This window comes from Elgaria multicarinata, chromosome 3 (assembly GCF_023053635.1).
Source record: "Elgaria multicarinata webbii isolate HBS135686 ecotype San Diego chromosome 3, rElgMul1.1.pri, whole genome shotgun sequence".
In the NCBI taxonomy this organism is placed as follows: domain Eukaryota; kingdom Metazoa; phylum Chordata; class Lepidosauria; order Squamata; family Anguidae; genus Elgaria; species Elgaria multicarinata.
The window spans coordinates 29,791,228-29,806,517 of record NC_086173.1 but is presented as its reverse complement, the minus strand read 5'-3'; the positions used below and the strand labels follow the sequence as shown (position 1 = coordinate 29,806,517).

Genomic DNA, 15,290 nt, shown 5'->3' with positions numbered 1-15,290 from the left:
AAGTCTCTGCTTGCACTGCTACTGCAGCGTTCTTTGTGAGGCAGGTGTGGAATGGCTGTCTAACTCAGTTCCATCTGTCTTTAAAACCCTCTGCTGTTGCCTTGCTTCAGCTTTGAATTGTCACAGGCTCAGTTTTGTAGGGGGTACTCCTCACACACAACATGTTCTAACTGCATTGTTGTGTGACTGGGCTACCATGGAGTTGAGTAAAATCTATTCCAACATTTGATTGACAGTTCCTCCACCCTCTCTCCACCCCTGGTCCTCCCAATGGTATCCCATCAGCTATTGCTGCAAAAAACCAATCTCGGCAGCTCTCCTAGAGTGGCACCCGCTCCTTTCGCCACTCTTGCCAAGAAAATGTCAACTCAACACAACCAAAAACTCCATGGAGCGCGCCACACAACACGCAATACAACGGTTGTGCAGGAATTCTCCTCTACACAGCATGGATATTCTGCGTGGAGTGTTCTCCCCCTAAAAAAACTCCACTGCTACATGGTGTTTTCCCGCCAGACAACACATTTCTTAACTGTGGTGTAAAAACTCAACAGTGGAGTTCTAAAACCACTATTGAGAAACGTATTGTCTGAACTGAGCCACAGTTTTTGCTAGCACAAGGTGCCTGGGAGCTATTCCCATGGTCCTTAGGATCACACTAGGGTCTGTGGACTGTCCTGTGCCCTTCCCTGCTCCCAATAATCCATTTGCATGGTCCTTCTGTGTCACATAGGTGCTTTTCCCTAGTAGCAGCACAGATAGCTGCTGCTTCACAGGGGCAGAGTACATAGCAGCCTGCTAGGGCAAAAACATGAAGGATCCCCTTGCACCCATGTAGGTAAGGCTTGCACTCAGTTTTATGCTCTGATCCTGCTGCATACCCAAGCATAAGGTTGGTAGTTAGAAGTTTTGTCTCAAATTAATGCAATGGTATTAAATTTTGCTTTGAGGTAGAAGATGACAAATGGCTGTTGCAATAAAGCATATTTTTAGATGTGTCTTGATTCAGGACATCAATTCATATTACAACAGAATTTTATTGGACAAAATCTCAAGTAATACAAGTTGAACAACCTTATTGGGCAAATGATTGCTCCATGTTAAGCTATTTGTATTGCCACTGAAAATAGGACCAAAGGGATTGAACATGAATCTTAAATATTCCAGGACTAGGCTAAAAAGAGGTTGGGGGTTTGGGTATAAATGTTTATGCAGTGTACCAAAGCTAGGAAGAGGCTGTAGAAATACTGTTGTTGGGAAATCGGTGTTAAAATAAGTCAAACACAGCACCGGTATGTTACAGACAATTTGCCCTGCCTAAGGGCATGGAAATGGGCCAGATTTTAATAAGGTGCCTTGTCATATAAGTCCGTGCATAAAGGAAATTACTGGTGGAAGAACATGTGCAAGTACATGTTTGGGACAGCAAAGCTGTATCTTCCTAATGATATAGTTGATAAAATATTATTCCTTTGGTTTGTAAATGGCTTCGTGTGCTTCCTTGTACTTTAGGCTTTCCCCTAGTGCTCTCCAGCTGTTGTGGATTTCAACACGCATCAGCCCCAGCCAGCATAGTCAATGGTCAGGAATCTTGGGAGTTGTGATCCAAAACATCTGGAGGGTATCAGGTTGGAGGAGGATGCTATAGTTAAAGGGAGTATATGGAGGATCTACATGCCTTGCCATGTTGCTGTTAATCAATACTTCTGATTCCATATTAAGACTGGTACTGTCTGTCCTTTTATATATTCCTATGGCTACAGTTTCTGACTGCAGAGAAAAATGATGACTTAGTCTGAATGAGGAAAAGAGACAAGAAGATGGGCCACAGTGACAGACTCTTTCAAAAGAGCAACTCAAAGTCAACGTTGTCTTGTTGCTGTTCAGGAAGGAATTCTATTACAGAAGGTGATACAATTTTGTTTTATTTATTTTTTTCAGAGCTCAAACCACTTCTAAGTCTTAGACTGGGTTCAGACAACACGATAACCAACAGTGGTTTAAATAGTGGACTTTTGGTTATTTAATCCACCATGTTGTGTGGAGGGATTTTTTTAACCAGTTGGTTATTTAGCCAGAATAACCCACACAAAGAACCAACACTGTGCAGAGTTGTCTGTTTGAACCACTGTTGGTTATCATGTTGTGTGGCAGCCACCATTGGTTATTTCATCGGCCACTGAGTCACAAGGCAAGAGTGGTCAAAGCAGCTGCCATTCTAGTCCAGCTGGCAAGATAGATTTTTGGCTGCAATGGCTGATGGGATACTAGCAGGAGGACTGAGGGGGTGGGAGATGAGTGAATCAACTCAGTGTGGACTAATAGTCAACTCAGTGCTGATCCTAATACACACCACGGTTGAGTATTATCATGTTGTGTGGGGAGTACTCCCTAGATAAACAACTATCAAGTTTATTATTACCCCACCGTTGACTATCGTGTTGTCTGAAAGCAGCCTTAAAGTATCTACGCCTCTGTGTATTGAAATCCCAAAATGGCTACAGGTTCAGCCAAATGGATTGAAGGATTCAGTTTGTAGTATGTTCTGTTTTCAAAAACAAACAAAAAGATGCTGCTATCTTGAATTATATCTGTACTGACACTGTTTTTATTTTGACATCTGCATACTTTGGAACTTTTTAGAACTGAAAGCTTCCTAAGTATCTGCTGTCTGAATTAAGATATGATATTGATCTTTAGAAGCTGGTTCTATATCCTTATTACATTCACCTGTAATCTACAGTGGGTAGCCAAGCACCAGTGGCTTCTCTACTTTGTGGAGTTTGCATACGTGAACTATTTTGGTCACTTTTATGGAGGTACGTAAAATGTGGATTTCAAATTAAGCTCTGTGAGAAACTCCCCAAAAGTTATCCTTTACAAATGCTCAGTTTCTGAAATGGGATGTGGTTGTGTTTCACTGGTGTATTTGACAATAATTAAAATTGCTAGGAGAAAGAATCTGTTGGATGTTGCTCCCTCTTCCCAGAGAAATGGTCTCTCCTACAGTACCAATTCCTAGCATAGTCTACTGGAGTTATGCTAGCAAGTTAAAGGCCACGAATGTTGGGGACAATGCACCAGAGTTGTTGTGTGTTGTTGCTTTTTTGAAGAAATTTAAGGAAAGAGCACAATGCACCAAATCATAGTAAAATAAGAGATAAGAAGATTGAGCACTTGCATGAAATTTAGTTATGCTCATTTTGTCAAACTGAGCTGATTGGTAGAGGTTTTTTTATTCACGAAAGAATGGAATTTTAAGGATGAAAACTATATAATAAAGTCTGAGCAATTAAGGCTGTAGGGAAAGAAGGAGCATGGAATAGTGTTTCAAACAAAAGGAGCAACAAAGAAAAGGGAGCAAAGACAAAAGGCAGGTGAAGAGATGCAAGCAAGAGAGAATGAGATAAACGAAGAATTCTGTCAGGCGCATAATATGAAATGAAGCAATGTAAGAATGAACAAAGCTATGAAAAACTTAAGGTAATTTAGCTGAACATCATAATAGCGAGTTGAGCCAGAGGGCACATGGTCATGATAGGCAAGAAAGTTCACATGCACAGCAGCATTCTGAATAGGGTATATAAAGGTGGGGAGTCTGTGGCTCTTCAAATGTTGTTGAACACCAACTTCCATTGATCCCAGCCAGCATGGCCAACACTCAGGAATAATGGCAGCTATAGTTCAACAACATCTGGAGGGCTACAGGTGTGTTCCCCTAACCCCGGTATAGAGGAACAAGGCAAAAAGAAAGACAGTGTGGTGTTGTGGCTACAGTGTTGGGCTGGGGCTCAGGAGACCTGGGTTCTAGTCCCCACATACCCATGAATCTCACTGGGTGACTTTGGGCTGGTCACTGACTCTCAGCCTAACCTACGTTACAGGGGTGTTGTGAAGATAAAATGGAGAGGGGAAGGAACATGCAAGCCATCTAGGGTTCCTTTCAAGAGGAAAGAAGATGGGCTATAATGTAATAATAAATTAAATGAATTAATTAATAAAATATTGCTCTAGTCTATATGAGGGGGGAAAGTAATGCTTAGGTGATGCAAGAATCTATAAGCTTTTTGCTTTTTTCTCTGGTGCTGTGAGCCCATGTTTCCCAGTTCCTTCCTCTTTGATCTGATTATAAGTAAAGCTGGGTGATATGGCCAGGCAGTGCTGATGTTTGAAGTCTACATAAAGAGCTTCGATGTGCTGTTTTCTTGACCTAGGCTTTTTGTGATGCATTTGAGCATTTTGCAAGAGCCTGACTTGCCTTCCTGTTTCCGAAATCTTCAACTTGGGTGTCATGATTGGTTTCAGAAGCATGATGTTCTGAAAAGTAATTAAAGCATACACTTTCTTGGGGAGTAAACTGCTCAGCTCTGTGTAAATAATATGTTTGGACTGCACAAATAATAAAATGATCTGTCATTAAGAAATGAGCTCCTGGTTTCTGTGTGCCAACATTTTCCCTGAGAGAGAAACAATCTGTTCATGAAAAGTACACCTAGATGACAAACACAAACGCTTTCATGAAATAAGATGAAATAAAAAGACACCAGTTTGTTTTATGGGAGTTACTTGTACAATCTCTGTTTAAAACGGTATACAAACCATGACTTTGGCTTTGGTGATAACACAGGGGAAGGAGCTTTTTAATAACGAAAGGTGTTGGCTTTCAAGAATGGACTTGACAATAGTTCATGTGTAAGGAATAAATTTTCTGCATACAGATAATTTATTTGAGTAAGAAGATATATTTCTCCAGCTATGTTTGCTTTTGTAAATCCGTTTGCTGTTGCCCCTTCTTGAAGCAGTTAGTGACAAGATGAGCCACATGATGACTTCAGTGTTTCTTGGACTGATTTCTGTTGGTCAGTTAGATGACCTTTATATTTACCTGGTTTGCACATAATACCAATTGACGGGACTACACAGGAACGAGCTAACTGCCTCCCATTTACTCACCACTTCCGTTTGGCATCTGCTTTCCGAAACAGCCCAGGAATGCCCTGACATTCAAACTTGGTGCTCTGAGTTGTTGGAGATTAAACAACCCAGAGTTTGAACCCATGGTTTGTTGATGGATTAAAACTCAGGGTGGTTTAATCCTAAATTTATTAAAGGACTGATAATGCTTTTTTTTAGCTTCAATCTGTCCTACAAAAGAATCCAGTGCTTGAATTATGTGGGCTTGTCTGCTTGATCACTCCAGTGGTTTAGCGGGGAAAAGAAAAGATGAAAGGAGATTAACTGGTGGCTGTCAGTAATTACGTTGATAGTAAATTCATGTTTGCTTGGGAGAACATGTTGAGATATGTGTTTCTTGGGGGGGGGGAAAAGACCCTCTAAAACGTAAGGATACACAAACAATTCAAGGTGTACCTCTAGGAGATGCAAGAAGAAGTTGAAAATCAGATCTGTAGATCTAGTTCCTTTCTGTGTCTGACAACTTATTTGTCAGGGAACGTGCATTTAGTAATGTATGAAGGGCAGTGTGAGTATATTTCCCAGCAAGGGTAAGTGGATTAGTTGCTCCAGTGCATATTTCTGAATCTTTCCTATGAGCTGACTTGGTTTAACCACACTAATGTTATCTTCAAGCTGCAAAGTCCTGGAGTCAGAATGGCATTAGCCCTGCACTTGAATATTTCAAAGCTCTCTGTCTTGTGTTTCTGTAATTGATAACATGCCTGTGTAGCAAGCAAGAACGGCTGTCCTTCCTTTGAAATCTGGGAGGCAGAGTACTTGAAGACACAGGAAGCAGGCGCCAGTAGTACAGTGTCTGTTATATAATGACTTTCTGTGCCAATTGACACCCAGACTGCAAGGTGTGCTATGCATAAATGGATATTAGCATGATTTGAAGTCTCATCAGAAATGGGAATGAATCCATACAAGCGATTTCATTTGCATTTCTTTTTCTATTTTTACAGGAAATAAATACCACCTTTCATTTCGTTTAAAAGAAGGTTAGGGCTGTTTCAGAAAACGGTGCCTTTGAGTTTTATCTATAGCAACTTAGTATTCCCTATTAAGCTAGCCTTTCTGGAAAGTTATATTGGAACAGCCCATGTTTCAGCATTTTGGTGTGAACAGTTACTACATACCTCCTGATTTACAGTGTGCCACATAGCTTCTAAGAAAATGCATTGGAGGTTTTGTTGTATATTTTGCTTCATGCATTGTAACATTTTTGTTGACAGTTCCCTTTCTTAGGTGTCTGGAGGCTCCAAATTCAACTGGACCATAAACATATCACAAGTTCTTAGACTGTTTAATATCATACTGCAATGCCCAGAAAGTCATCCATTAATAAGAGAGTATTTCCTGAACTTCTTATAGTTGCAGCGTGCTTTTTTCTGAATTAAAATTACACATGGAAAATCTGTTTAAAGAATAAGAATCAGTCATACTGTTTGCTTGAGTCACACTTCTAAGCCTGCCTCCTAATTGAAAGGAGGCAAACTCAAAGCAATGATTTATGTAGAAATGCAAAGGGAAACCTCACCTGAGGATGGGTCATTCTTCTTTCTCCACATTAGTAGCGATTGGATAATTTACTCGCACTCAATGCAGAGAAGTAATTAGTTCAGAGTATGGTGCTAATAATGCTAAGGCCATGGGTTCAAACACCATATTGGTTGTTTGGGGTAGATGAGGGCTTTGTGCATCTCTTTTTTTATCTTGCCTTGTGGACTTGAAAACGCTCACACTACTAAATCAAAAGGTGCTGTGCAACTATTCAGTATTTCCCTACTTAACAGATTGGTAAGAAAATAGACAAAAGATGCACTGGGAAAATTCAAGAGGTTTGCACACTGAAGTTGTTAATGTCCCCCCCCCCCCCCAATCCACCCATAAGATTCCGTTAATGAGACAGAGTAACTATACATTAAAGCCTCATTTGATCTGAAGGCACATGAGGCAGCCACCTTGCTGAAGCTAGGCAAGTCAGTGCTTGGAAGGGAGGCCTCCTAGGAATCACATATGGCCGCCTTGAGTTTCACAATGGAAGAAAGGAGGGATTTAAATGTAATACCGTATTTCTTCAATTCTAAGACGCCATCGATTGTAAGACGCATACTAATTTCAGTACCACCAACAGAAAAGCTTTGATTAGAAGAAATAATAAATGTACCCGCGATTCTAAGATGCACCCCGTTTTTAGAGATGTTTATATGGGAGAAAAAGTGCGTCTTAGAATTGAAGAAATACGGTAAATAAATACCCTCTATCATATAGAACAGGCACTACATTGACTCTTACACTTTGTGAGTGCTTGAATTTCCCAAATGCAGAGACTAATATCTTACTAACATGAACAGTCTGCTCATGTAGCAGTTATGAAGTGTGTGTATTTCAAAAATAATTTAGGAAAGAAGTGTAGGAAAACATTTCCACACTAGAGTGAGAACCTCCACTGCTGAATATTTTTGCTTCTCAGAGCTCTTAAAGTGATGGGGTGCGGGTGGCCACCGTATTTCTAGAAATGCAGGTGCTACTGTAGCTTTATAGAAAGCTGCTAGATTGCTGACTTACAGATTCTAGAAATTCACAACTGTCGGACATGAGTTAGGCACCAGCCTCTCTCATTTCTACAGTTGGGGGTTTTAAGGGGCTTTTGATGTATGTGAGAATAAAGTTGCATATCACAGATGTATATCAAACAGTGAAAACTATTATTTGTAAATTAAACTCTTCCTTCTTTTTCTGTTGGTGAAATCCAGTGGCAGTTTTTTCAGCAGAGCTGGGAGGGGAATGATTTCTCCTGCAGGGGATCCCTCTGGAGTTGATTTTCAAGGGACTGCAGGTGGAAGGAGAGAGGGAGAAAGTCCCATCACATAAGTAGACTTCCTCCCTGTAATTGGAATGTTAATTATTTTAACTTCCAAGCCGTCTCCTAAAGCAATAAAATGATAGGCTGCATGTGAACTATAGGTTCTAGCATTATGTTGCAATGTGTAGCAGGAACGAGCAAGTCATCCATGTACTACTATTCCTTTAGAAATCGAAGTTACTGACAATGCCGTTATTTGAAGATACAAGCAACAGCAATATTTCAGATAACAATCTCGTCAAAAAAAGATGCCCAGATCCCTGCACTCCACTCAGATGAGTAGACTGTGGTTTTTAATTGTAGCTGTCTAATCCTTTTCCCTTCTATTGTTGGCATGGAAATGGAATTTAAAAAGCTTTACACAGCTGTACCGGCATTATATTGCATTAGCTACTGCTTGCTGAATTGCAGTGAGATGACGTAATTTGACTATGGAAAGCAAAGAAGTGCAATGCACTTTGTGGTGGTGGTTTGGGCTGTGGCCCAAACAATGCCAAATATTTCAATTTTTTAAAGGAAGAAAATTTGTTGTTTTGAGGCTAAGGTACTGATTTCTTATGACAACATTACCTGGTTGTTGCTGACTTAAATGAGCATTCTCAACATAAGTTAGTGAAAACTTTTAATTTCTGTACCAGGCAACATAACTCCGTGTAATACCAAAATAAGTGGCTGCCAGGAACGACAGGAAAAAATAACAATTTGGGCAGCAGGGTCCATGTTGGATTGGATATATTTATAATCTCATTCACTGTGAGTATTAAAACATGGCAATGTATCAACTATAGGTTATTTGGTACTGCTAAAAGAAAAACTAAGCATTAGGATAAAAAGCATTTGTAGGATGTGGCTATTGACTTTCCATCTTTCTAGCCTATCTGTACATTACAATTACATGAAACACAGGGTTTTATTATTAAATTGATTGCCATAAAATTGCTCTTACCTTTGTGCATGCAGTGTGGGGTGGGTGGTCCAAAATAAATCCGGAAAATCCAGAGGCACATTCAGCTGATACTCAGTGCTGCTTCACAGATTTTCTTACTAAAATATCCCTTAAGAATATGTTCCAGTATCAAACACCATCAGTGTATTGAAGAACATTTTGAAATCCAAAGTCTGCAGTTGTCAGTAACTTTTCATTTGCTTTTTCAGATAAAACCTCACTTTGGATCCCACAGTTCAATTGATGTAGCACATATTTTTCTTGCTGATCCTTTTTTGTTTGTGGCACTTGTAAAAATGATAGGTCCCCACTACTTTACAGTATGCAATATATTGTGCATTTTACTTTCCCCTGTGTTACACTAATTGCGTAACCAACTGAACAATGCAGATGGGTATTAAATGAAGAACATACGAAAAGCCATGCTAGAGTAGAACGAAGGCCTATCTAGTCCAGCATTTTGTTCCAACAGTGGCCAACCAAATGCCCATGGGAGATCTACAAGCAGTACATGAGTGCAACAGCATCATCCCACTTACATTCCTAAAAAAATAATTTCAATTTTTAAAATGTGTACAGACTGAGGTTTCACAGCTAATGACCACTGATGTTTGAGCTTGGTGGAACCTCAGATCATGCACAAACTTGATAGATTGATATGGTACCACTGGATCAGCTTTTGGCTACTTAGTTTTCTAATTGCACTGAAAAGCCTTCAGAGCTCCTCATCATTGGGGCATACTGATGGAATAACCTTTCTAGCTAAATATTTTGAAGGTGTTACAATGTTGGGAAACTGTTTTCCAAGTACCAAATGGTTATTGCTTTATGCTGTTAGCTTCTGCTGCTATTCTGTATGCAGAACAACCTAGGCCTTCTCATTTATGTAAAATGAAGATGATTCCTAAAACAGGAGTGAATTTGGTCTTGCAGTGCTTTTTACTTGGAAGCATTAATGACTTTGAAGGACTTCTCCATATCATTTAGTTAACTATTATGCCCACTTATAAAGGCAGAACAAATTTAAGTGACGTCTTGGGATTACAAGAATGAGTCATTTTCAAATTTGGAATAAAGTCTGGAAACTTACTTGAAACTACTAAGAACATTCTTTCACCTGCCAGTTGTTAACTAAGGTTAAGTAAGGCCTTATCGAAAGTCAGTGTAGGTTACATGCACAGAAGGACTAGGCTTTTGTATCTTTAGTTGAACGAGGTCATTTTGGCAGCTACAGCTTCTCACCTTTGGCACTGAGAAGCTACAGACATTACAATTTCATCTTCTGCCAAATATTAAAGGGACATGCACATTTGTACCCTGAATCTGGTTACCCACTGGCTGTATCTGAACCTAGTGGACCACAATAGGGCAAACATAGTCATATACCTTTGTATAGGACATTAGCTTTATTACAGCTTGCATGTCTCAAAACTAGGCCTTTTCTTTTTAAAAAAAAGAAAATAACTTATAAGAGTAGATTTTCTCCATAATGGCTTTTTGTACCTGTTAATTTTTATTCCTTGAAGAATATCACTTTGTTCTCAGTTTCAAAGTGTCTGAGAACTTAATGCAAAGATTAGATTCCATGGAAAGAACTAAATTGTGTTTCTGCTTTTGTAAAGGTAGACACACCGTTGTACCTGACACACATTCAGAACACATTATTGTACTGACAATAGATTTAAGCAGCAATGGGATTTTATTTACTACCGTATTTCTTCGATTCTAAGACACCATCGATTGTAAGACGCACACTAATTTCAGTACCACCAACAGAAAAAAAGCTTTGATTCTAAGAAATAATAAACGCACCTGCGACTCTAAGACGCACCCTGTTTTTAGAGATGTTTATATGGGGGGAAAGTGTGTTTTAGAATCAAAGAAATACAGTAATTTCATCTTGTGCCGGGGTCTCCTGTTGTCGTGGTTTTAAGCCATCCCGCTGAGATGAGGGATGATAAAGAGGTCTGCTGTGTAATCCACAAAGCTTTATTTAGCAAATAAACATCTCTTCACACCTGCAGGAAGTGAGAATGCTAGGAACTTTCCTCTAAGCTTATTTAGGCTAACTTAGCTTGGTAGTTGCTCTTTCAGCTAAAAGGGAGAGTTTCCTGCGCAGTCCAAGAGCTGCCTTAGCTCAGGGAATATCTTTCTCAAGTCTTTGGCATGTGGCTAGCTTGGTAGACCACCTCCCACCTGCTTGCAACTCTGCTTGCTTGACCCTGCAGCGGACTCTGGGATCTGTCAACTCCAACGTCCTCCACCCCGACAGAAGCTGAGTTCCCAGGGACTGAGGGAGGATGGGATCTGAGTTGTTGACACTCTCTCGGATAGGCTCCTGGGAAGATTCCTCCTTGACTCTCGAAGAGTTTTGGAGGATCTCCTCCCCCGCTTCCTGTCTTGACTAGTAAGTTTCTAGTCCTGCTTCTATAGATTCTGAGTCTGATTGACTTCCTGAACTCCTTCCCCCACACTAGAGAGAACAAGCTTGATCCTAACACCTGTACTGTGAATGATGTGCTGGTTGCTGTGAGACATAATAAATCTGTTGGATTCTTAAAATCTGAGATTGAGGCCTGTTTGAAGTCTAGATAAAATATTACTTGTGTCCTATGTTAGATACTTATTAATCTTTAGATTAATAGTCCTGTGAAGTGAAATTGGGGTATGAAAATGGGTTTGTATTTATGCATGTTTTTGACATGTTTGGAACTCCAGCAATAGTAATTCTCATTGCATCAATTTCACTTGCCATTGGGAACCCCTAGATTTTAGACTTTATAAGAATCTTATGGTTGTAAAGCTCAGCCAACTACTAAACAAGTTTAATTGTGATTTGAACTTGACACAGCTCAGTAGGTGTTCTGTCTTTCAGACATGATTCATTTGAATGCTCCTTATAAAACTTATGAACACCTAATAATTTGGTCAGCTGTTGTCTGCTTTCCAGCCAGAATGTATTACTTAGCTGTGAGTCGTATATTCCAGAGCTTAATTTTGCTGCTGTTCTGTGTGTGCCTCTTTCTCTACTGTCTGTTCAAGGTGAACATTCAAGGCTCATCTTTATCAACTTTCTCTCTGAGCTATACAGGGACAAGTAGTGAGAAATGCCCTAAATGCTGGATTTGATCACTAAGCAGCAAGCCATGTTGCCACAGCCATCTTATTAGAAATGTTCATTTTAAATCTGTGTATCTAATATAAATAATATTCGTTGATGTGCAAATTGAACTCTCTTTTTCTGATTATCAGCAGTGCATTAACTACAAGAGGCAAATTAAACTGATGATCATGCTGCTAAATTGATAATGCGGACTACTCTTGCCATCTGCTTTCTGGTCTTGGGTGAGTTACTTCTCCCTGTTTTGGTTTCCCCCTGTCTGTGTTCTCATTTATAAAGTGCTTTGAGGTATTTGTATGCAGTTTTGTGTCCATGGTTGACTATTACTTTTTGTAATGCTTATGATCCAGTGCTTGAATTGTTACTACCTTAGGATAAGTTATATGCCACACTGGTTTAGAATCTTAAAACAAAAACCATCTTGGCCAATGGGACTGCATTTTGCAAATGAATAAAGGGGAGGCAGTCACCCCTACTTCCTCTGATGTCATAATTAAAGCAGTTAAAGCTATATCTAGCAAGCTGACTTTACTTATAATGAAGAGCACAATGTCTTCTCCACAGCAGCTCTTGCTCTAGGCCCAGGAGATGGTCCCTGAGAGAGCAGAAATGAGCAAAGCCTGCTATTGAAGTACTCCAAGGGCCCTGCGAGTCACTTGAAGTAGCCTTGGAGGAAGCTGGATAGCTAATGGTTTTTCATCACTGGCTATATGTTTACCTTGGGGACGATAAAGAGGCTGACAGACGCTGGGCTCTTACCCTAAAGATCTGTTACTTATCTTTACCAAGGTGCACGGTCTAATGAAGAAAATTCTCCCAACTCAAAATGAGCTATTGGAATGAGCCAGAGTAGTTTAGGAAACTGCAGGGATAGCTTGCAGTAGAGCTTTCGTGGATCAACTGAAGTGGAGTGTGTAAGTGAGAGAAGAGAGAGTGGTTCAGGAAATCCATTTTGGCAAGTGTATAATTGGGCATATGGGGGATAGTCAAGGAGGATATTATGCTCCCCCAGTAACTCACTAGGGAAGTCCATCTTGACCACACTGGGTTTAGGTATGCCATTAATGAACTAGGGCTACAATGCAGTTGTAGAGCACATGCTTTGTATACAGAAGACCCCAGGTTTCTATCCCATCATCTCTGGATAGAACTTAGACTCCTGTCAGACACTGGAGATCCTCTTCCTAGGGTCCTAATTTGGCAGTGAGTAAAACTCAATGGACAAATCTCTTTGGTTCTTTTCACAGCAACCTATTTTCAGGGGGGTTGAGATGGTGGTTTTAAGCATGGGATTAGGAGGTTGCATTCTGGAAGGGGGACTTGAGTACACTATATAGCTAGCCCTGACAGTTTATGCTCTAGTCATTGTAAGGCCTATGTGCCAGTCACTCCCAAACCATGTGATGTAAAATTAATTAATTAAATGTCTGTTGTGAGGCTGGATAAGCTGTCTTCCAATTAGCCTCCTGAGGGCAGGTAATTACGCTATGTCAACATCAGGAGTGGTTGATCCAATCTCACCTGATGCAGAGTACCAGAGGGAGAGGCCGTAGTTCCATGGTAGAGCACAAGCTTTGCATTTGGAAGGTCTGTGATTCAATCCCTGACATCCCCAGGCTATAAAAGAATTCTGCCTGAAACCCTGAAGAGCTGCTGCCAGTCAGTGTCAACGATAGTGGTCTAGAATGACTAGTGGTCAGACCCAGTATAAGGCAGCTTCCAATGTTCCTAATTACCTGCCCTCAGAGGAGGTCACCATCTGCTAGTGACTGAAAGTAGTTTGGGCAGCTTTGTTTTTCAGCAAGGCTTACAAGCTACATATATCTTGCCTTGCTGACTTGGGTCTTGCTCATAGAGATAGGTATAAAACATTTAGGTTGAGGCCTCAATCAGCTGTCCTATTTATAGAACGTATCTCTCTCCCCCTGCCCTCCCCCAATATCTGCTCTATAACTTGGCATGAAACTTAGGCACTCCTTGCCATCACTCATATATTAAAGTTGTTCTGCAGAAGCAGAAAAAAGGTGTGGAATTAAACAATGCAAGTGAAGAGATGAGTAATAACATATTGTGGAGGGAAGTGTCTAATTTGGTGCTAGCAGGCAGGTAAAATTGTGGAGTAATTCTATGCACAGAAATGAGGCTGAGTTAAGTTGTTCTCTCTCTGCTGTACCACACCCAGCTCTTCAGGGACTTGGAGCTTGTCTGTGAATCTCTGGCTTAGAATGCAGCAGTATCAGGTTAGTAGGCAGGCAGCCTAACCAAAAGAATGACTCCTCAAAAGCAGGATTCTGTACTGGTATCTCTTGTAGCAACGGTCCAAATGTTCTTTGCTCAACTGTTCATTGTTCCCCCCCCCCTCCTGCTTATTCCAGGGTTTTGGCATCGGTGATGAGAAATGGGGTATGATGTAGCACGTTTTCAAGGGGATGTTGATGAAGACCTTATATGCCCCATCTGCAGTGGTGTCTTGGAGGAGCCAGTGCAGGTAGGTGTCTGAAATCAGCCCCAAACAGTTCTTATAGTTTGCTATGATGGGAGAGGTGAAGGTTTTCTATTTAGATCCGTTCTTCCCTGACTAGCAGCTGAACATAATTCTTGAGATAGCATAAGGGTTTGTTTCTTTTAACTCTCAGAGCTCTTGTACTATTATGATCTCGTCTGATCTGCTTGACTTTAGCCAAAGAAACAAGGTTAAAAAATGCATTTCCCAAAGAAAGTTAAATCTCTTCAAATTCCACTGGAGTCTGCTAAACATCATGATCAGAGCACAGGTATATATTATTCAGTGAATACTGACCAAATAGTGTATTCCCCATCATATCTAGTCATGAAATTGGATATAAAGCCTTTTAACAATACATTGTATCCAAATGAAAGGAAGTGCACTTCATGATAGGAACCTTAATACAGGCTATCAGAGTACACAGTTTCTCTAACATCCACTGTAATCCCTGATGGCTTTTCCAAAGCAAAAATCTAGGGCTGTGCTTGTGAGCTAGTTAACACATTATACATATGAGCTATACTGGAAAGATTTGAGGGTTTGTTTGTCTTTAAAATATCACTGTAAAATGCATATGAATTCTAAATATATATGTTGTGTACGCCCTACATGGGCAGGCCATACTTATATAGATCCTGAAAAATAATTAACAATAATTCATGCAGTGCTACAATAGTATTTTGCAATATATTCCTGAACTGACAACGCATTGGCTAACAGAACACATTGGCTGGCATAAGAGTTTTCTAGCCATTTACCACTATGTTATAAAATTGTGGTTTAAACAGTAATTGTAAAAGAATTGATGTTCCCCTTTTTAAAAAAACTGCAAATCTCTATATATGTTGAAGTGTGGACATATGCAGAATTAGCATTGCTGTCTGTGGCTGGC

At 40.2% G+C, this 15,290-nt stretch overlaps 1 protein-coding gene across 5 annotated transcripts in view; it reads left to right on the top strand.

Annotated features, from left to right (window-relative positions):
- RNF41 (ring finger protein 41) overlaps positions 1-15,290 on the top strand; it is a 30,430-nt gene that overhangs the window by 3,048 nt on the left and 12,092 nt on the right. For 2 of the 5 annotated variants that reach the window (XM_063119816.1, XM_063119812.1), the window contains exons 2-5: positions 1,764-1,908; positions 7,994-8,578; positions 12,024-12,116; positions 14,268-14,380. In XM_063119816.1, the coding sequence (XP_062975886.1) occupies positions 14,341-14,380 (40 nt within the window). In that variant the 5' untranslated portion in view covers positions 1,764-1,908; positions 7,994-8,578; positions 12,024-12,116; positions 14,268-14,340. The remainder of the gene's footprint in view (positions 1-1,763; positions 1,909-7,993; positions 8,579-12,023; positions 12,117-14,267; positions 14,381-15,290) is intronic. The other 3 variants (XM_063119814.1, XM_063119815.1, XM_063119813.1) reach the window with 3 other exon arrangements.